General features: G+C 39.2%; 1 protein-coding gene across 4 annotated transcripts in view; it reads right to left on the reverse strand.

The window, feature by feature from the left end:
- The window catches only part of gramd4 (GRAM domain containing 4), a 74,185-nt gene that overhangs the window by 13,311 nt on the left and 36,911 nt on the right, over positions 1 to 23,963 (reverse strand). For all 4 annotated transcript variants that reach the window (XM_031898999.1, XM_031898998.1, XM_002932190.5 and 1 more), the window contains 9 exons: positions 19,251 to 19,386; positions 19,015 to 19,040; positions 15,385 to 15,476; positions 13,821 to 13,912; positions 11,089 to 11,137; positions 8,663 to 8,734; positions 5,581 to 5,624; positions 5,370 to 5,479; positions 3,227 to 3,381 (listed from right to left, as the gene is read on the reverse strand). In XM_031898999.1, the coding sequence (XP_031754859.1) occupies positions 3,227 to 3,381; positions 5,370 to 5,479; positions 5,581 to 5,624; positions 8,663 to 8,734; positions 11,089 to 11,137; positions 13,821 to 13,912; positions 15,385 to 15,476; positions 19,015 to 19,040; positions 19,251 to 19,386 (776 nt within the window). The remainder of the gene's footprint in view (positions 1 to 3,226; positions 3,382 to 5,369; positions 5,480 to 5,580; positions 5,625 to 8,662; positions 8,735 to 11,088; positions 11,138 to 13,820; positions 13,913 to 15,384; positions 15,477 to 19,014; positions 19,041 to 19,250; positions 19,387 to 23,963) is intronic.

Genomic DNA, 23,963 nt, shown 5'->3' on the forward strand with positions numbered 1-23,963 from the left:
CAGATCATCCATATACTGAAATACTTGCCCACATATTGTAAGAAGTATTTATGTGCAAATGGCTTTGGGCATCATGGACTGCTGCTTTAGGCAGAAATTTATGCCATTATGGGTTTTAAGTTAACTGGTAGTAGAATTAGTTGAAAACATAAAATTAAGTGACACGCTTACACAGCACATGTTTTATTAAAGGACAAAGTGGCATTTTAGAATTAATGCAAAAATATTTTATATTTTAATTATTTATTTATTATTTGAATATTTTATTCAATTTTATCATAAGGAAATATGGAAACCATGCTGGTTAAGTGTTCATGTCAGATGGGACCATATTTTTGCAACACATAATGGTAAAAGACTGAGGAATTCCTTGGTCCTCCAGTGTGTAAGTACATTTTAATTAAAGTTCATGTCTTCTCAGAACTTAAAGGGCACGCATTGTTTACAAATTGTTTCACCCCACACTGGCTAACAGAGCAGGGGGGCAAAACACTTGAGGTTTTTTTTTTCCTTGCAAAAGTAACTATTCTCTCCCTATTCCAGACTATGGGCTTTATTAACCCTCCACTTCTGATGGGAAGGGGGTTCAATTTTCACATGATAGGTGCCCTTAAAAAAACATTTGTTTCCTGGATCCTGTATACAACCAGGACTGCTAACGGTCACTTTGCCAATTTATCACTAACCGATTTACAAAAATATAACAATCTATCTACTACTTAATCTGTTTTTTGTGCTGGAAAGATTTGTTCCAATGTGGAAAAAATCCAAATCCTTTCTCCCAAAAGAGATTTAGAGCAGTGTTTTTCAACCTTTTTTGGGCAAAGGCACACTTGTTTCATGAAAAAAATCACGAGGCACACCACCATTAGAAAATGTTAAAAAATTTAACTCTGTGCCCAGCAGCAGTGCCCCCCTAGTACATTGGTGCCAAGAGCAGTGCCCCCCTAGTACACTGGTGCCCAGCAGCAGTGCCCCCCTAGTACATTGGTGCCCAGCAGCAGTGCCCCCCTAGTACATTGGTGCCAAGAGCAGTGCCCCCCTAGTACATTGGTGCCCTGCCTACGGCACACCAGGCAACATCTCGCGGCACACTAGTGTGCCGCGGAACAGTGGTTGAAACCCGCTGATTTAGAGAATAGCCTGCTTTCAATTACCACCAATAACAGTCACTACACTCAAAAATATATTCATAATCTTTCTACTACTCCCCTTAAATGAAAGGCTAATTAAGAAGGCATAACGTAACCCACGAAAAACACTTCTGTGTACATAATGAGATTATAGCCTCATATATGTAAATCAATCCTATCTATAAACTGCATTATATAATCATATTGCCAACTGATTTGCACATGACTGTTATGCACGTATTAGTCTTGCTAGCTCACATGGCTTTAGTGTAGAACTAATTAACAAGACATAATCAGAGAGGTTTAAAACAAACTTCTAAACTGTTATGTAGACAAGATGCCAAAAAGAAACAAAATTTCACTCTATGTTCCATACCTTGTCATGCCCTGACAGCTAGCAGGAAAAAAACAAACACAAATGTGACAGTGACAAAAGAAAAAGTGACGTCTTGTTCACGTTATATACACATTACAACACAAACCAAGCGAGAGGTTGTAGACATAAAAATATGCACAATCACAGTGAGTGGTCTCCACAAGGAGAGACAAAAAGGTTGACACAAGATTACTGTATGTTGGTGTTGTATAAATGAAAAAAAAATGGCAGAACAGCAAAGCAGTTTTTTTTCTTTTAAACAGCAATTCTGGAGGGGTACTGCAAAGTACAAAAATGAGTAGGGTGAATCTAGTTTATTTTACATATAGAAGAATTTCATAAATGTTTGGGACAACATATAATTTGTCAGCTTACAAAAGTACTTGCATAGTCTGAAACATTGCTGTGATCCTTGTAATATTGGCTTGAACGGTATGTAAAGGTTAACACGCTATGGTGAGATTACCCTTTTATTGAAAAATCTACAACTGGTATAAGAATTGGAAATTTGCGGTTATTGTAGGAACGAACCTAGTATCTATTTTTTCACTTTGACCGAACCCAATATTGTCACATGGTTAAGTAAGCAATTTAGATGTTGGAACAGGTACATGAAGCCATGTGAGATTAAGTGCTTGTTTTGCTAGTTAGAATTTGCATGCTTGACTTTGCAAGTGAAAATAACACTGATGACCTCGAAGCAGAAAGCTGCTGGAAATAAAATGAACGAAGGATAGATTGTGTATCCTCAAGCCAAAGCATCAGTCTTTGAAGCAAAAAACCCAAAACAAAAGGGAAGATATATGAACAGCATCATACCTCATAACTTTACACAATTACAAAGAATGTTGCATTAGATACAGAGACAAAACTGTTAAACTAAAAAATATGTATCATAGGTATAGTCCATTTTTATGTATTGCTGTGAAATAAACTGCTGTGGATTGTTCTTTCCCTGTATAACCTCAGATTAAAGAGAGTTTGTTCTCGCTAGCTACAACAAAGCAGTTTCTTTTGGCAGTGTATATGAAGTCATATATTGAGTATCCTTTAGTGCTCCAACTTCAAAATTAGAAATGTCAAAATTCCAATCTCAGCAAATATAGCGGCATACTTCAGCATCTGATGGTAATGCACAAATATTGCCCCTTTTTTGCAATATTTGGCTATGGCACACAAGGGGGCAGATTTATCAAAACGTGAGTTTAGAGCTTAATACATAAAAACTCGCCCATGTTCTATTCATTCCTAGGGGATTTTTTATAAGCATATTTATCAAATGGTGACTTCTAACTTTCACCCATTAATAAATACTCTTCTAAAAATCCCATAAGAATGAATAGAACGTGGGTGAGTTTTTACGTATTTAGCTCTAAATTCACATTTTGATAAATCTGCCCCAAGATGTTTTGATAGCTGCAATTTTAATCACTTGGTATTCCTTCAACTGCTGGAAGCCTCTCCTCATTATAAACTACAGGAAGAGTGTTGCTTCATGTTACTCATTCGGTGGTTTGTGGAGGTGTGCCATAGGCAGGACCCCCCAATCAATTCCTGAAAAGTGCTGGCCAGGTGGCCTTATGATCACTACATATCTGACTGGCAAATAAGCAACAATCAAAACATCCCCTTTGGAGCTGCTGTGATGCTGTCTCACACAGAGGAATGCTTCAAAGACGTTTTTGCCCTTGGAATGGATTGGAAGCAAGATACATACCCTTCTTGATGATGTTGCATTTGTCCGCTCTTTTAGCTGGGGGTCTGTTGGCAGGCTTGTCCAGATAATATAAGGGGTGTCATACTTTGCTCGAAGCCTCGGACAGCGTTTAAAGATAAAGTCAATGAGAAAAAACTTGATTCCAGCGTACAGTCCTGCAGGGTACACACAGTAACACAGTATTTCAGGACACTGAAATATTTTTCTTTTATTTACAGAAAATTATGAGTATAGCCTTTATAGAAAAAGAAAAAATACAGGGGGCACACATGAATGTAATTTCAAAGTTGCAGTAAATTATTGTACTGGATAACTTAAGAAGGGACCATTTTTTCCATCAATAGATTATATCCATGATGATGCTCTCCTCAATTCCTTTAAAGTGGTTGTTCCTCTTTTAGGGGGTTATGGAATAAAGGGCACTATGTTTGCCCAGGAGCAATAACCCATTGCAACCTGTTTAAAAGAGAACATCTTACAGCTTGCTATAGTTTACTGCTACTGGGCAAACATAATGCCTTTATTACATATGGGGGTTAGTATGTTATTGAACATACTGCCTGATTTCTAGGGTAAACTGGACCCTAGCAACTAGATAGCTGCTAAAATTTAACACTGGAGTGCTGCTGAACAACAAGCTTACTTAAAAAACCACAAAAAGTAAAAAATAAAAACTACTACTTGTCTCAGAATATGAATGTCTACATCATACTAAAACTTAAATAAATGTTGAACCACCCCTTTAAATTCTACCCTATATTAAAGAAACTTTAAAGGAGAACTAAAACCGCCCTAGACAAAAGCCCCCCTCCACTGCCATCTAATAATCCCCTCCGTGCAGAGTCAATTCAATGAAGTGTCTCCGATAGTAAAGCTGACCTATACAAGCAGAAAAGCGCAGCGGAACTAGCATGTGCCATCTTCTGAATCTTTATGTTTTCTTTGGATCAGTTTGGCCACACAGCCTGCCTGGTGCATGCACAGGTAAAGATTTTCTTGGACTACCTTCAACTAAGCATGCGTCAACAAGCTCTGTGTCACAGAACTGCCCCGAACAGAACATGAAGATTCAGAAGATGGAGCCTGGTAGCCCAGCTGCACTATTCTGCTTGTATAGGTCAACTTTACTATCAGAGACACTGTTCACTGAAATAGATTGTGGGGAGGGAGCTCATTTTATCGCAGTGGATGGGGGTTTTTGACTGGGGAGTTTAGTTCACCTTTAAAATCATAAGGCTACATAAATTCCACTGGTGTAATATAGTAGCAAGAATTAACAATGGTTGCATCATCATTAAACGCACACAATCGAACGGATATATGCAAGGATATTTTTTTTCAAAAAGTCTATTTGTTACACACGACTAAAAGAGGCAATGAATTTTAAAAAACAATGATTTTTTTTTGCTTTGCATTCAAAAATGGAAAAGGATATTTCAGTAGCCATATAGTATTGTATACTTGCAATAATATTACTTCCCTTGCCAATAACATGTTTAGATTTAACAAATATTCAACAGTTTACCTTCTAAGTTCGAGTAATTATTAACAGCACCGTTTGCTATTTTACTATTCAATATTTCAGCACCATACAATTATAAAACTAAGGTAATATTATAGTTATATTATATTTAGTAGACTAATTCAATATGCTAATTTTCAACCTATTTTATATACATGTGTGTACAGATATAGGACGCATTATCCAGAATGCTTGGGACCAAAGATCCAGAAAGATCCGTAATTTGGATCTTTCTGGATAACGGGTTTCCAGATATCAGCTCCCATACCTGTACTATATTACAACATTGCATGACAGCCTAGCTTCATGCCTATTCCAGAGAGCTAGAAACGCAGAAAAATTCTGCACTTGAGAAACCATATACTTGAGAACAAATAATCCTTCACCACAAGTTTGTGGGGTATGTTTTTATATTATGAAATGAATACATTGTATTATCATTTGTACTTTTAGATTATTTTGAGATGCAGGATTATTGTTTTCACATCTATGGACCTTGTTCTCACTAGAGTTCTATGCATGCACCTAAGTGCATTTTTATAATGCAGTAGTACCCCTTCTATGCAAAAATACTTTTTAGCTGTATTCTTGAGCAGCACAGAGCAGAAGCTTTATACCTACCCATACAAAGGCCAATTGTTTTGTAGGGAAAAAAGCAGGATGCAACGAACGCTGCCCAGAGACAGATATACAACTTCTGGGTTATTTCTGGTTGAACCCACATAAAGAGGCTGTAAATTTGGAAGAAAATAACAGACACAAAAAAATGAATTACTTTTAGCTTCAGTTGCATTTAAATAATGTTATAGGTATATAATATAAGAAATCATACTTCTTAATTTTTTCCAGTATGTCTGCCATCTTCCCAAACAGGTTCTGCATTAAAAGTAAAATAGGTATTTTTAATATTTCCTATACCAGATATAATCAGATATAAATATTTTTCAGCTTATTCAGCATAAAATTCAAAATCAGAAGATGTTGAATATTAAGTTATTTAAATATAAGTCCCCTCACAAACAGCTCATCATTCCTCTTACTCAAATGAATATGTAAGTTACTTCGCATTCCATAAATTATATTTTAAGATTTGAAGAATCCAATCCACGGTGCAATGAACCAGTGAATTTAGCCAAAATTTGTAAACTCTACCAGTATTGGTTATGGAACATTCACAAAATAGATTATACCCATAAAGCAAACCAGAAATTCAGCATATTTCCAAGTCAGCACAAAACATAACTAATTATTTATCTCCTCAAACCATATGGATTTAAACATTCTATTTTGATAGCCGCATCCCTGTCAAAACCCTATGTCAAACCCTGTTCTCTTAATCTTGTCCCCAATTGCATCCTACCATCACACATTATACTATTTTTATCATATATTTAAAAAGCACCAACATATTCCACAGAATGTTTGTTAAGCCCCAAGATGCTATTGAAAACACACACTGTATGATCCATGGCAATATGTAGGCTTAGCTTGGGCGCAGTCAAGCTCCCAGGGCCTGAACAGGTTCAATTTACCCTGCATCCAGCTAATTAAATAGCTTAATAGAAAGGCCAAAGCTACTGCTGCTCATTCCTACAGTGATATGGTATGTAAATTTAGGCAAGGGCATGTAGGAAACCAAAATATGCAGACAGCCTTTTCTTTCAAGTGGACCACAATCAGTCTGTTCAGACAGAAATCCAAACCACCAATGTTTCTTCTCAGCATGTGTTACAAGGTTGGTTTGGTAGTGAAACTTCCATTCACTTCAGAAAGGTTTTTCAGTAATTGAGCATATCTATACTATACAGTGGTGTGAAAAACTATTTGCCCCCTTCCTGATTTCTTATTCTTTTGCATGTTTGTCACACAAAATGTTTCTGATCATCAAACACATTTAACTATTAGTCAAAGATAACACAAGTAAACACAAAATGCAGTTTTTAAATGAGGGTTTTTATTATTTAGGGAGAAACAAAATCCAAACCTACATGGCCCTGTGTGAAAAAGTAATTGCCCCCTGAACCTAATAACTGGTTGGGCCACCCTTAGCAGCAATAACTGCAATCAAGCGTTTGCGATAACTTGCAACGAGTCTTTTACAGCGCTCTGGAGGAATTTTGGCCCACTCATCTTTGCAGAATTGTTGTAATTCAGCTTTATTTGAGGGTTTTCTAGCATGAACCGCCTTTTTAAGGTCATGCCACAACATCTCAATAGGATTCAGGTCAGGACTTTGACTAGCCCACTCCAAAGTCTTCATTTTGTTTTTCTTCAGCCATTCAGAGGTGGATTTGCTGGTGTGTTTTGGGTCATTGTCCTGCTGCAGCACCCAAGTTCGCTTCAGCTTGAGTTGACGAACAGATGGCCGGACATTCTCCTTCAGGATTTTTTGGTAGACAGTAGAATTCATGGTTCCATCTATCACAGCAAGCCTTCCAGGTCCTGAAGCAGCAAAACAACCCCAGACCATCACACTACCACCACCATATTTTACTGTTGGTATGGTGTTCTTTTTCTGAAATGCTGTGTTACTTTTACGCCAGATGTAACGGGACACGCACCTTCCAAAAAGTTCAACTTTTGTCTCGTCGGCCCACAAGGTATTTTCCCAAAAGTCTTGGCAATCATTGAGATGCTTTTTAGCAAAATTGAGACAAGCCTTAATGTTCTTTTTGCTTAAAAGTGGTTTGCGCCTTGGAAATCTGCCATGCAAGCTATTTTTGCCCAGTCTCTTTCTTATGGTGGAGTCGTGAACACTGACCTTAATTGAGGCAAGTGAGGCCTGCAGTTCTTTAGATGTTGACCTGGGGTCTTTTGGGGTAATTTTGGTCGGCCGGCCACTCCTGGGAAGGTTCACCACTGTTCCATGTTTTTGCCATTTGTGGATAATGGCTCTCACTGTGGTTTGCTGGAGTCCCAAAGCTTTAGAAATGGCTTTATAACCTTTACCAGACTGATAGATCTCAATTACTTTTGTTCTCATTTGTTCCTGAATTTCTTTGGATCTTGGCATGATGTCTAGCTTTTGAGGTGCTTTTGGTCTACTTCTCTGTGTCAGGTAGCTCCTATTTAAGTGATTTCTTGATTGAAACAGGTGTAGCAGTAATCAGGCCTGGGGCTGACTACAGAAATTGAACTTAGGTGTGATAAACCACAGTTAAGTTATTTTTTAACAAGGGGGGCAATCACTTTTTCACACAGGGCCATGTAGATTTGGAGTTTTTTTTCTCCGTTAATAACGTAAACCTTCATTTAAAAACTGCATTTTGTGTTCAATTATGTTATCTTTGACTAATAGTTAACGGTTTTTGATGAGCAGAAACATTTAAGTGTGACAAACATGCAAAAGAATAAGAAATCACACCACTGTATAGCCATCCATGATCTAAATATGGTTCATTATTTGCATGTTGCATGTTTTACTGGCAGAGATCCCCAACCAGTGGCTTGAGAGCAACCTGTTGCTCCCCAACCCCTTGGATGTTGCTCTCAGGGGCCTCAAAATAGGTGCTTATTTTTGGTTGCATAAAAAACAGTTGTACTGCCAAACAGAGCCTCATTTAGGCTGCCAGTCCACATATGAGCTACCAAATAGACAATCACAGCCCTTATTTGGCAACTTCATTAGCATTTTTCATGCTTGTGTTGCCCCCCAACTCTTTTTACATTTGAGTGTGGCTCACAGGTAAACAAGGTTGGAGATCCCTGCTGTAAGGTATAATTTTTTAGTAAACTCTATGCACCATTTTTCATCTATAATATGAAAGGCTGTGTAAAAAACATTATTAGCTACCAAAGCTGCCTACAGTAAATGGTAAAGGTTGTTGAATTTTATTTATGTGTTTATTGAGTTGTTCTGTCCACCATGAATCTGAACTATGCAGCTTTTGGTCTGTGGAAATAGAATTCTGTACCTGTGCTTTCTGTGCTACATCGAGGACTAGCTGAAACTTCTCAGATACCGTCAGATCTTCTTTTGGAAGTTCCTAAGGAAAAAGAAAGTCAAATTATGGAAAAACAAGTAGAAAAGAAAAAAAGTACATTTATGAAAAGGAATAGCAGTTACAATGCCAAAGAAAGAAAAATGTTTCAGAGTGCAGTCTATTAGGGCAGCTGGGATGTTGTGTCACCTGTGTTAAAGTGCTGGCGACCAAGCAACCGAAATGCTGTGCCACTGCCAGCAATGTAAATTAACTTGGGTAAATAATTTAAATGACGCTAAAATGCCTCAGAGGGTATTTTCAGGTGATTACGCATTTTGAATAATTTACCTGTGTTTTACCCAGCACTGTTTTTAACATTTAAGAATAGAGAGCTTTTCCAAGTTTAGGGAAATAAGAATGAATGTTCGGTCTCTATGGGATAAACTAGCTATATTTCAAATATGCTAAAAGCTAGTGATACTGCAAGCAGAATTCTTCTAAATTACTTTTGTTCAATTTCACCTCCATCTCCCAGAAACAGTTCTGTAAAATTCAGTTTTACAACTGTATTGTTTTAAGAGCAAGACATCCTTTTTATTTTCATGAATTAAAATAAACAATTCATGCATATCCTAAAAGGAGGGGTGCAAAACTGGATGAACATGACAAGTCAGTGGGTTATAGTATTTAAAGATAAAAATATTATAAGGTTAAATAGGTATGTTAAACACAGGAACCATAAAGCTGTTAAACATGCTTTTGTAATTTCACTGCCACACATACTTTATAATTTAATACAACATAATACCACCTACAAGCACTATGTGGCAGTAGCGTAAGTATAAATACACAAATCTATGCCTTTTGTTGAAACATGTATTTGATTAGGAGAGATAAAATAGTAAATTATTCTAATTCATCTTCAGCAGCCTATTGGCCCTATGAGGCCCATGGAAGGACCTGCCTGCAAATCAAAACAATCAGCACTGTGATGCAGCCCTGGTCCTAAGGGTCTCTCTATGCCTGCTGTATATTATTAATGGATCAGCTCATGCTCAGCGCTCAGTGCATGGGTGGCTAATCTGTCAGAAATTGGTTAAATTGGATCATATGCTCTCTTCATTCTTGCCTGGGTTTAAACTGGGTACTCCGTTTTTTCAGTACTCAGTGACATACAGGCAGGTTAACTGGCTCCTGATAAAATTACCCATAGTGTGGGAAACTGTAATAGGGACCTTAAATTGTAAGCTCCAGTGGGACAAGGAGTGATGATATCGCTGCCAAGCCCTTTCAGTGTCATATAATATAGGACACGACTGTCCAACTGGAAGCCCGTGGGCCGGATGTGGCCCTCAACAGGATTTTTATGGCCCCTAGTGTGCTCAATGGCTCCACAGGCTTCACTGTTTGATATCATTAATAAACCGGCCCTCAAACATGCTTGTATGAAAAATAATTAGTCCACTGGATGTAATAAGTTGGACAGCTCTGATATAGGATAATGATAACATTTCTCACAGCAAACAGCAATTACTTATTATTAATTATTAGTTGCTACTGAACCAACAAACAACAAAATTGTGCACTTTATTCAGTCAGCAACAGCGATGTTACATTTCACTACTGCCGGGCTCATTTACTAGCAAGTGGCAAATCTGCATTAGTGCTGTAACTAGGGTTACAACCCGGCTGGTATTTGACCAACCCAGTGGGTAAATCACCAGCTAGGACCAGGGCAGGAATACAAGGCAACTGTAACACATAACAACCAATCAAATTTTTGCTTTCACCGTACAGGTATGGGATCCCTTATCCGGAAACCCGTTATCCAGAAGTTCCAAATTACGGAAAGGCCATCTCCCATAGACTCCATTATAAGCAAATAATTCTAATTTTCAAAAAAATAATAATAATAATAATAATAAAACAGTACCTTATACTAGATCCTAACTAAGATATAATTAATCCTTATTGGAGGCAAAACAAGCCTATTGGGTTTATCCAATATTTAAATGATTTTTTAGATGACTTAAGTTATGGAGATTCAAATTACAGAAAGATCCCTTATCCAGAAAACCCCAGGCCCCGAGCATTCTGGATAACAGGTCTCATACCTAGCTAATTACCGATTGGTTGTTATGAGTCACTGCTCAGATGCAAATCTTCCCAGTGTTGCTAAATGAGGCCAGGTCGGGTATGGTGCTGTAAGACTTCCTACTTGCCACTCTCCCCCACCCAAACATTAAGAGTTTTTAATTCCTTTTGAAGGTGAATTTTTGAGAGGAAAATTGCATTTTAGCACTTCTATTTCTAATGCTGTCTTTACACTTGGAAGGGTAGGTTTGTTAGTTATTCCCCCAAAATACAATTAAATTTAGCATATATTCATTCAGGAATCTGTAGAAACAAACACTTACTATTGTTTCTGAAACTTGAGGCACGATGCTCCACTGTATTCTCCACCCCCTATTTACAGCAGGAAATGAGAAAATATAACATATTTCTTCAGCAGATTAAACATTAAAAAGACTGTTGATTTTTTATTTATTTTTTTGACATTACCAATGCTTTTTTATTTTCTAATTGGTTTTGGTGACACTTTGGAGTGCTGGGGTGCTTGAGATATTTATTAAATACACAGGTGGAAAAATATTTGACAACCCATGGCTCCCAATCAGAGTACATGTAGCTGAACAAGTGACCAGAAAATGCAGACTGGCTATTAGTTGAAACAAAAAGCTATCATCATAAGGACCCCAATTAATTCAAGGGAAAATATTATGCGAGTTAAAGATGGCACTGTCAAACTGATTGGTAACAAATCGCAAAGTTCACTAATATTGTTGTTCGGTAAAGTGAAACATGGTCTTGTTATTAAACCAACACACTTCTGTCATTTAGAACTACAAAACAAGGAGCCATCTGTACAAGGCCAATGCTTCCCAGAATATCAATTAGAATGAAACACACTGATTATTTCCTCTTTGTATATAGTTATAATAATATAATCACAGGCAAATATTGCTATACCTTAAATGCTATATAGAGAGGTTCTGCAGGAAAAAGGCCCATGCTACATGGGGTAGAAGCTGCAGGCTGAGAAGCCACCACAACGCTTCAAAAATATTAAATGTTGTGAATGCAACATGCTTTTCAGGTTAATTTCCCATGGGGAGATTTAGTTACTGAGATTTTGAAAAAACGGGTTCCAGCAACAAGTCACTTGTTTTGTCTCTACATAAAGAATATAAATCACCAGTACATAAACCGACAATACTACTTCATATCGCTTATCACTCCTTTTTCGAGTGATTTTACAAAGAAAGCATCGTCATTGAAAACTATTGGAATTGCTAAAAGTAAAACCCACTGAGCGGGAAGTCGCTGCGATTTCCCCATTGCACTGAATGTCATTTCTAAGCATCAACTAATTTCCCCATGGGACATTAGCCTAAGCGGAACAGGAAAAAAAGCAAATGTTTACACAGCAGATAAAGGATAAGCTCCTTAGAATACAGTGGTTTTCGTACATACATGGGTAGATAATTATGTTATATGCTGATTAAAAAAAAATGTAAAATGTATCTTTTAGCTCAATTCAACTTGGATGGCTTGGCCTGTGACTATACAGCAGGTTATTTATATAACTATAGAAGTGTTTTTGAAAAAACAATATACAATGAAGCCTGAAATAAACTATTCACGGTATTTATTAAATCACATTAGCAAAAAAAAAAAAAAAGTGACTGTCACTTTGTTGTTTGCGCCAGTGGACACTATTTGTAATAAAATCTTATAGCGAGATTGTCTGTTCTGCGCATACAAAATTACACCTTCAAGCACATGTTAAAATTTGCAATGTACAATTAATATTCACAGTGTAATAACCTAAGGCTTTAAATTGTGCATTTTTGTGGGGCATGGGGTAACCTTACAAAGTACACAGAGATCATTATCAACACCAACTAAGTAATCACTTGGCCTGCCAAATGGCTTTCAAGCCTAAGGCAAGTGATGCTATAAATATCCAGCAAGCAGAGTTTGCCAATAGTGGGTGACAAATGCATGTGTGATTAGCTCTATTGAACTTTATCCCTCAGTGGTCACTAACTACTAGAAAATCCCCAACATGTCATTAGTCATTTCAGGACAAAATTATGAAACTGAATGTCTATTTTTAAAGGAGCATTCTTAAAGGCTTTGGCACAAAGGGTGCTATGTCTGCTGCTGCCATCTGGTGGAAAAATGCAATGTACAAAACACCAGTCTACTTGTTATTGCTCCTAATAATATTGCCTAAACAGAGCCCTACAGAATACCCAAAGAAAGGTGTCAGGCAGACCATAATGCCCAAGAGCTGAAGAGAGTACTTTGTAACAGAGGCCCCCCTGTCATTGCAACATACATCAGATGGGGCATTTTCTATTTAGAAGTTCTAGCAACTTTGACAGATTAATGGGGGCAGATCCTTAGGGGTGAGGGGGGGGACTATGGTAAAAATGAAAATTTAATATAAGCGTTTTCAACAAAACAATCAATTAAATATTCCGACCATTGTCCAAAATAGTCAAGTTCAATCCAATATATCTTTTTTTTTGGTGGGGGGGCATTTCTTAGCAGATGCCATTTAAATAACTGATTTCAGCGCGTAGAAACTTTAGCACAAATCCTGCATGTAGAGGATTTCTGGCGATTTTAAGAGTGAGCTCTAATACATCTTCTAGGCAAAAGAACCCCCCCCCCCCCCCCCCAAAGGCTGCATTTTCCCTGTCATATTTTCTTGGCTTTGCTTAATCCGCCTGTGAGTGAACAAAGAGAGTACACTTTTATGCAAAAAATCATACTTTTGCCAAATGTGCACAGACAGGTGGATACTGTGCCTGTTAGTGCACACTATAGTCGGGGGCAGAAGGCAGCTAATCACCTAATGTAACATAGCCTTTACAGAAAACCTGAGTATGCTCTGACACACCCTGTGGTCTATGTGCACTGAAAGGAATGGCGGGATCCTGTCAGCAGCTCACATGCTGCAGATTTTGGCTGAAAATTTTTGTCTGACGTCTTAAAACCGTTTGTTATAGAGTTACGGGTACAGTATGCTTTGCAACCACATATAAACAGGTCATCTTGTAAATTTAAAATCATTTACCTGGCTATGAGGTAATTTAGTGATAACCTCAAAATAGCTAAAAATAAAAACATAGGTATGGCCCAGCCATGCCAAACAGCATTCATGTAAATCTGCAAAAGAAGAAAAATACAATTTAGTTAAACAGGATGCACAGAACAATTCTCCAGTAGTGGGATAGAGAAATAAAGTGTCACCCTATCTCTAAAACTTGAAGTCAAATCAAGGAAGATGCTGGTCTTCTATGCAATATATAAACCATTTTTGTAAAAATGCTATTTTGTAAAAGATCATTAGATCAACAACACAATTTCAAATGGATTTAATTTTAATGAGATAAAGAGTGTGGCTGCTCAACCTGCATGCCAAAATTCTCTCTTTCTATGGATTATTACTCCTTCCTTTGGCATCACCATTATATATTACTGTAGCAAGTCATGAAATGACTTAGCTCAAAATTATAAGAAGAAGTCATACTTTTGAGTATGTGGCAGTGGATCCATGTTGTCTTCTACTAACACAAGATCAGTGAAAGTTTGCAGCATGTTTTCAATGGGCATATTGAGAAGTTAGGAGCTGGCAGGACACCCACATTCACTCATCCTCTGTCTGGTTCTGTCATTTTGATTTAATTTACAGGTTGGCGTAAGAGAATGTGTTGCAATATTTAAGGGACTCCAAAACCACTTTTAATACTTTTATTTGATTTGGAGGGGGAAGGTCCCCCCCAAATATGCCCATGATCTTTTCTCAAAATTGCTCATTGAGCTTACTGTAAACATGCCTAACATGCCATACTATAAAGCCTATTTATCTATTGAAACTGATACCTTAGGGTGAAGACACACAAAGCTACTAGTAGCAGCTACTTGTCACGGCTACAAAAATAGACAATGCTGATCATTTACTGATAATTGTCTCTACATGTGTTTTAGCAGAATCAATTCTCAGTATTGTCTATGGCAGGGTATTTTCTGGTGCTTAGTAACTGTGACCAGTAGCTACTACTACGTAGCTCCGTGTGTCTTCACCCTAAAAGGGATTAACATATACAATTACAGCAGCACTGCTGTGTTTTCAGGGGCACCTGCAAAGCTCAAACAAGTGATTTTATGTAATTAGTGTCTATGGTCTAAAAAACAAGGCAGGCAAAGATCTGAAATCACCCAATGTGCCACTGCCCTGGCTATTATTGGGCTGTAGTATGGATATTTGCAGCACGGCAAGCAAAAAGCCCAAAATAACCTGTGTACCATTGCACCCAAATGATCATCTGCTTTCAGATATTTTAAAAATTATTGTAGGTAGAATATAAATTGTTTAAAATGTTTCCTATTTATTTAAGAATGGTTTCTATGTAATACCTCCTAGCTGAGAACTAAACTGGCTCATCTTTAGATTGCAGGCACAACTTAGCACACACTAGCATGAGAAATGCAAGGAGGTGGTCACATGGAGCCTAGCTCTGCTCATGCCATGCATCATTTATGAGCACTGCTCTTCTATACAGCAAAGAACTGGAACCAGCAAAATCTACAGTTATAATCTACTGGACTTTCTTTTATAGTTTAACACAGATACTTACAATAAAGGCAATGGCAGAAGTGTAGACAGAATGCCAGTCTGATAAGGCAGAAAGGTTCTTTATAAAATTTGTAACAGGTTTGGCACCTCTCTCTGGAAATTCAAATAAAAAAAAATTTATGTTCAGTAAACTACTAAAATCTTTTTCACATTTATTTTATTTGGTTTCTGTATCTTATCTATATAGGATTGACAGTATATCTTTAAAAGGCTGAAACACTGTTTTGGAGTATACCATATAGCAGGGCTGTCCAACTGGCGGCCCGCGGGCCGCAGACCCCCCTCTGTGTGGCCCCCCACCTGTCTGGCTGCTTTGATGGCTTACCTTTCTGTATTACCTTTAAATGGTATCAGTACTGAGATTAACTGCCCCCCTGCATTGCTCACACCTCAGATTCAGGCTGTAATCCCCCTGTATTGTTTAATCATGTAATCCCCTGTACTGTTCACACCTTTTAATGCCTTCATTGTTTTCCCCCTGCAGTGTTCACACCTCAGGCTCTGGCTGTAATCACTCACATTGTTCCCCTGTTCACACCTCAGACATATTCCCTCTGACACATCCAGCATTGTGTCACTGTATGCTGCCTGTGTGTGCAATAGGGCAGGCATAGTATGGAACACATAGGCAGGGGTGGGCAGGTATAGTATGGCACACATAGGCAGGGGAGGGCAGGCATAGTATGGCACACATAGGCAGGGGTGGGCAGGAATAGTATGGCACACATAGGCAGGGGGGGGCAGGCATAGTATGGCACACATAGGCAGGGGGGGCAGGAATAGTATGGCACACATAGGCAGGGGTGGGCAGGAATAGTATGGCACACATAGGCAGGGGAGGGCAAGCATAGTATGTCACACATAGGAAGGGGAGGGCAAGCATAGTATGGCACACATAGGCAGGGGAGGGCAAGCATAGTATGGCACACATAGGCAGGGGAGGGCAAGCATAGTATGGCACACATAGGCAGGGGAGGGCAAGCATAGTATGGCACACATAGGAAGGGGAGGGCAAGCATAGTATGGCACACATAGGCAGGGGAGGGCAGGAAGAGCATGGCACACACAGGAGGGGTAGGGCAAGCAGTACTCTGCCTGCTCTATGCCTCCCCTATGCTGCCTGTGTGTGCCATACTCTGCCTTCCCTATGCTGCCTGTGTGTGCCATACTCTGCCTTTCCTATGCTGCCTGTGTGTGCCATACTCTCCCTGCCCTATGCTGCCTGTGGAAGGTGAACCTGGCAGGGGTTTGTTCCTGGAGTTTGGCATTTGGAAATAGTCATTATAAGGTCCCCAAGGGGTGTAATTATATGCTGGGGGGTTGCTGTGCTATCCACAGAAGAGGAGGAGGCATATCGATTTAAGTATACTTAACTCTGGAGCGCCCTCCTCTGTCCAGACTTCTCAGATGAGGTCTTATGGGGTAAAGTAAAATAAAAAAAAAAAAAATAGCGTAATACAGTAATGAGATATTAATAATCACCCCTCTAAAACGTGTTTATATCTAAAACAAATCTAGTGAACACCACTACTAAATTTACTTCACTTTTCTGTGAAAACACATAAATACAATCCACCGCGAAATGTTTAAAGTTCGTGTCTATTTAAATAAGTGAATTTCCGTATTTCACACTCTTCCGTGACTTCTTTTTATCCTTAGCCAATTGTGCATATACTTACAGACCAACACTGTGGTCTTGGAGCTTGTAACAAATTCCCTCGTGATTGAACTATAACTCCCAGCTTCTCTTTTTCCACTTTCTCCTGGTGCTGGACAAATATACAACGGACATGTGTAAAATCCTAAAACTTTATTCTAAAACATATTAGATTTGTTTTAGATATAAACACGTTTTAGAGGGGTGATTATTAATATCTCATTACTGTATTACGCTATTTTTTTTTTTTTTTTTTATTTTACTTTACCCCATAAGACCTCATCTGAGAAGTCTGGACAGAGGAGGGCGCTCCAGAGTTAAGTATATTTTTTTTGTTTAAACCGAAGCACAAGGTATCTGGAGTGGGTTATACATTTCATTCACATTGAAAAATTGTTTTGTTTCATATCGATTTAAGTGTATGACATAATATAATTCTTTCATATATAAATGAAGGGTGATATCCCTTCAGTGAGCACCAACCATTGGGTTTTTGCTGTGTTGCCACCATTAATGTGGGGATGGTCTTAAAAGCTCTTGTGATAGCATGGGTGTAGTTTGAAGTGGGTGTGGTTTAAAAAAGGGGAGTGGTCAAAACTGGCTTCCATTATTGGCCCTCCACCATGTAGGCCCTCGGTACCACAGAAGTTGGACAGCACTGCCATATAGAGTTAAAGAATAACGCACTGATGCCAGCAGGTTCGCAGGGCCCACTGACGTGTGCTTTTACCATATAAGTGCAATTGGGCCAAATCAGCAGTGTCCATGGAAAACAAGTGTACTCACATATTCAAAACAGTGGTCAGTAGAGCCCTTTTTAGTTAAATAGGAAACAGGTTGCCTATGTTAGATGTTGGTGCTTTCATTCTGAGGTCACTCCAGAATGCACACTGTGACACTAAAGTTATCCCAAATGAGGATTTCCAGTGTCTGCCATAGGAAGGACTTTTCCCATATCTATGAATGGAAAGTAGCAGCAGGCAATGATTGCTGCAATTCTCCCTGTGAGCACCATTTTAGTTGACACCTGTTATGCAAACACTTAAAATTTTTAGATTCACTGAGCATTAACTCCAATTGAATGCCAGAAATAAAGTACTCAATGTACCAGTGCCATAAGATACAGCACTGAAAGAAAAAAAAATATTAGAGCATGAGATAAAAACAGGGGATTTTTGATTATTATTTTTGTATAAATATAGTTTTAATATATATTCTCAACAGTAGCATTACAGTCACCAACCTCCTTTCTCTAGCTCCCTACCTCCCCCACCAACCTTGAGTAATTCCCATTAGCCCTTCCCAATTGCTACCTTAGGCATATATAATATCTATACCATTTAGCACTATCTACTGCACATCTTTTTGCTGTAAAAGTGGGCTCTAGATTTAAGGACTCTACTAAAACTTTACTGGACGACATGTTACTCGGCACTTTACCAAGTACTTCATGATTCACATCACTCCCAGTCCAAGTGCAGATTACCATTACAATTACCCTATCACAAAACAAACACTAAGATCTTTTTCTTCAGGAGCGAATTAGTCTGACAGTATATGTTTTTGTATTGCAAGTGGAAAGCAGTATTTGGAAGAAACCTGCATCCACAACCATAGTAGTATAAATAATAATTATAAATATTAGTTGCAGACACTCAACAGGGAACATACATGATTCTCTTAGTGACAAACTGGTGTTTTGTTCCTCAGCTATACTTATTAAATGCCTCACATTATCAAGAACTCTTATATTGCAATAGAAAAGGCAATTTAAAAGTGCAAAAATGGGAGGGTTGTGCCCCAGTTATAAATGTTATATGACCTCCTAATTAGATTCCCAAAGATCCAGCCAAAGAACCACTCACACACACGTTTCTCATTTGCAAGACAGATCATTTACCAAAGACATTCATAGTCCCTGTTCTCTAAACAGAGGGTTTTAAACTAAGCCAATAAAATCAGATCGATACTTACTTAGCCTTCTCATATTTTCCGTCAGTCTAAAAAAAGTAAAAAACAGAACAGAAATATATATATTAAAATGTAACATTTGCCAAAAAAAATATTTTTGGCCTGCAACCAATGTTGAATGCAAATTGCCACAGTTCTTTGACAGTAAGTACACATATGGATGCACATAAATTGCAAATGTAAATGCCAAAACTAAGCAAAATATACATAATCATAAAATATGTTATAAGAAGCATTACCTTCTAGCGCTTAGTGGTTCCTCTGTTTCCACAGTGCACTCTTCTGGCTGAAATCGAAAATCCTCAATGTACTCCCCAAATTTGTCGTAAAACCACTTTTGGACTCTATAGCACATTGTTTTACTTCTTTGCTTGTCTTATGAGATTAATAACAAAAAAAAAAATAATTAAAGACCCTAGTGATGAGTCATATTAAGCAACCTTTGTTCAATAGGCTTCAATTTTAAATCATGCTGAGAAAAACCAACAATACTCATTAAAGGTCAAGAACATTATCTGGGAAAAAACTCTCCTGCAACACATTTCAATAACCATGTGTTTCACAACAGTTCATCTTATTTAACCATTTATTCCTTAGCTCTTTTGCTTCTACATATATTTAAGCATATATTTCTATGAAACATTCACATTCAGAAACTGATAGAAAGGTCTTAACATATTTATAAACAAATCTAAAAAAAAAAAAAGCACACCAGGAACCTTTGAAAAATTAAAAACTAAATACTTTATTTCATTCATTTAAATGGGAATGATTTCTATGTACCTTTTTATTATGTTTTCCCACTTCACTTGTGTACAAACTGTTTCCTTGGTTACCTGTTCTACCATGTATTAATTTAATCAATAAAAGTTATTTTTTAGTGGTAGCACCCGGGTCAATTAGCTATACGCCAAGGAGTGCTGATTTTGTTTGGAGGATCAAAAAGCTGGCTACTCTAGGTGGGCTGAAACCATGAGTGGGAAAACAAATTCATTTACTGTGTTGTTATACCTGAAGCTGCTGTTACTTTGTTCTGAAAAAAGACTGTGTTTAAGTTGTTGTTGTTATTCCTGCTGAAGATAAAGCTTATTTGAGTGTAATCCAGTAATAAATGGACATTTATTTACCTGCTGTGGTGTGGCCTTAGTACATGGGCGATCCCTTATCCCCTGAACTTTACAACTGGTGGAGGATGTGGGCATATGCACGACAGAAAAGGCCAAATAGGAAAAGCCACTTAATTACCTGTGACCTTTGAAAAACTATAACTCTGTTGCTATGGAGGAGTTGTTGCAGCTGTTGGCAAGTGCCACAATCCAACTTCAGCAAAGTGTTGCAGTTCAACAGGAAACTTCAGGTGCTCAGTTAAAGCTACTGACTGAGGCAGTGCAACAGCTAACTCATGGGAGGGAGCAAGCAGCCATCAGCCCAGGCAGTCAAGAAATTAACCCCCAGCGATGATGTTGAAGCGTTTCTAACTACTTTTGAGAGAACAGCAGAAAGAGGAGTGGCCCCAGGATAAATGGGCTGGCCTCATTGCTCCTTTCCTGTCCGGTGTACCTCAAAAGGCTTACTATGACCTTTCCCCTCAGGATGCCATGGATTATAAACGGCTTAAAGGGGAGATTCTGGCTCACCTTGGGGTAACTACAGCAGTTAGAGCCCAGTGGGTGCACAACTGGACTTTTCAAGCAAAGCTTTCCCCTCGTTCTCAGATGCATGATCTGGTACAGCTAGTGACCAAATGGCTGCAGCCTGAATCCCTGTCAGGCCCCCAAATTGTGGAACGGGTTGTGTTGGACTGGTATTTGTGGTCTCTTCCCTTTGACCTCTAGAGGTGGGTGAGCCACGGAGACCCAAAAACAGCAGAGCAACTAGTTGAGATGGTGGTGAGATAAACTGTCGCCGAGGAGCTACTTGCACCTGCCAGTCGCTGGGAGTCTGCTTCATGTGGGATGAGATCACCTATAACCTCAAGAAGAGGGCCTCTGCGGAACCCTGGAACCAGCATAAAGGACAGCGAAAGGGTATCTTTAGCAGCTACTCCGGTATCACAGCCAGGCCCCACAACACCCCAGAGGTCTGGGGGTATACAGTGTTGGCGGTGCCAGGCTGGAGGACACATGCGGGCTCAGTGTCCCTTACAGGAGAAACCAATGCAGAGTGGTGCCCTACGGAGAGTATCTTTTTATGCTCAACAGGTTTGCATTGCACACCCAGATGTTTTGAACGTCAAGTGTATGTGAACAATGTTTCTGATAAAGCCCTGTTAGACTCAGGGAGTATGGTTACACTTGTGCAAGGAGGCGTGTCCATGAAGATGTGTCAGGGTGCAAAAACTCTTAGGGGCACATTCATGAAAACATGAGTTCGAATCCCGAATGGGACAAATTCGGTTTGGATACGATAATTTCTGCAGATCACAACTATCACAAAGTTTTCGTACCGAACGATTGTAAACAGCAGGAAAACCTTTCCAACTTTGATCCTTCTGTGCATGATTTTGGAAGCCTCCCATAGGAATCAATGGCACTCTGCAGCTCCAACCTGGCCCAAGGAAAGTCACGATACTGAAGCTTGAATTAATCCAAAACTTTCATACTCTGCGTGACAATCCGATTTTGTCACACAAATTTTGTAGCAAAGAACGAAAAGGTTGCGTAAGGTACGAAAAAGTCGCAGAAAATATGCTCGGAGCGTTCGTGGATTAGTAAATGTCCCCCTTAGTGTAATTTGCATACATGGGGACACTTGGACATATCCACTATTGCCAGTGATAATTGCCACTGCTTGCGGCACCGTCACTCATGTTGTGAGGGTGGTAAAAAAGCTGGTGCACCAAGTTATCCTTGGGCGAGATTTTCCATTATTCTGGGAACTGTGGGAAAAGTTACAAATGAAAGAGTCTGAACCAATACAGGTTACAGGTAAAAATGACACTTTCACTGCACCCTTACCAGAAGGGGATCATGTGGAACTGTCAAAACAAAATGTTTTGAATCATGAAATGTCAAAAAGTGTGCATGATGAAAAGGTTGTGTCTGAGGAATCAAGCCAGGAGACTGAGCTAACCTCTGGAGGGGGGGGGGGAATTTTCCCCATTACAGGTTATGGTTGGAGAGGATGATGAGGAATCATCCTCCCATCCTGTGCTTCCAGACCTAGATGTCTCTAGGGGAGCGTTTGGCACTTCCCAGATGCGAGATCCCACTGGTACATGCTAGAGAACAAGTAGTGGTGGTAAATAGGGTCCCACATGAACCTGAGCTTGATTCCTCATTTTGCGGTTAACGGTGACCTCCTGTATCGTGTCACCAAGACACGAAATGAGATTGTTGAGCAGTTACTAGTTCCCCAGCCATATAGAAGGATGGTGCTGGATTTAGCACATAATGATGCACTAGGAGGGCATTTGGGATCGGAGAAAACAGAGGCACGTATAGTGCCCCACATGCCAGTTAACTGCCCCTGACTTTCGAAGTCCTTTGGTACCACTCCCAATAACTGAAGTGCCATTTGACCAGATTGCTATGGACTTGGTAGGTCCCTTGGTGAAGTCAGCCCAGGGACACAAATACATTTTGGTTATACTTGATTATGCTACAAGATATCCTGAGGTTAACACTTTAAGGAATACCTCATCCAAACTAATTGTTTGTGAGCTGTTTCATATGTCCACAAGGACAGGGTTTCCCAAAGAGATTCTAACTGACCAAGGCTCGCCCTTTATGTCAAAGGTGATGGCAGACTTATGTAAGCTATTCCAAATTAAACAGCTAAGGACATCTGTCTATCACCCTCAAACAGATGGCTTGGTCAAGAGGTTTAATAAAACCCTGAAAACAATGCTAAATAGGGTAATACAGAAGGATGGGAAGGATTGGGATTGCCTGCTTCCTGCTTGGCTTTTGGCCATTCGAGAAGTACCCTAAGCATCTACGGGATTCTCACCCTTTGAATCGCTGTATGGGCATCGACCCCGGGGGTTACTTGATTTGGTAACAGAAACATGGGAAAGTGAGACCACTCCCTATAAAAGTGTACTAGAGCACATTCCCCAAATGAGGGAAAGAATTGCTAATGTAATGCCAATGGTCAAAGAGCATCTCCAGAAGGCCCAAGAAACACAAAGTAGAGTGTATAATCATTCAGCCAAAATACGACATTTCCAGGTTGAAGATAGAGTAGCTGAGAGTAAGAGAGTAAGTTTCTAGCTAAGTGGTAGAGAGTAAGTTTCTAGCTAAGTGGCAAGGGCCATTTGAAATTGTTGAAAAAGTAGGGGCGGTGGATTACAGGGTACACCAACCCGGGAAAAGGAAACCTTACCAGATCTACCATGTTAATTTGTTAAAACCCTGGAGAAAAAGGGAACCAGTGTCTGCTGGGGCTACTGCGAGCTATGAGGCTCAAGATAAGGCAAATAGCATAAAAGTCGCTTCTGCCTTGTCAGACTCAACAAGTTAAGGAGTATTTGCAGAGGAATAAAGATATTTTCTCTGACATACCCGGGCTTACCAATGTCATAGAGCATGACCTTATCACTGAGCCCAATGTAAAGGTCTGTGTAAAACCATATCGCATCCATGAAGCTCGCAGACGAGCAGTCTTGGATGAAATAAAAAAAAAATGTTGGAACTTGGGGCCATAGAGGAGTCACAGAGTGACTGGTCAAGTCCAACTGTCCTAGTCCCCAAGCCCAATGGGACTAGAAGGTTTTGTAATGATTACCTATTGTGAACCGGTACCAGGTAAACAGGTGGAAGGGAGATATATTTCCCCTAGGTTCATCTCCTACTCCCTCATGTATAGCGGTGCTGAGTGGGTTAATTCCCCAAGGGAGTCACACCTGGGGAATAATTAGCAGGCTAGATATGCCTACAGTCAGAGAGTAAGGGGCTGGGGCTGAGACTGTGGACTGAACTTGCTGTGTGAGGGTCTGTGCCTGCCTGAAG

This window comes from Xenopus tropicalis, chromosome 3 (assembly GCF_000004195.4).
Source record: "Xenopus tropicalis strain Nigerian chromosome 3, UCB_Xtro_10.0, whole genome shotgun sequence".
NCBI lineage: Eukaryota > Metazoa > Chordata > Amphibia > Anura > Pipidae > Xenopus > Xenopus tropicalis.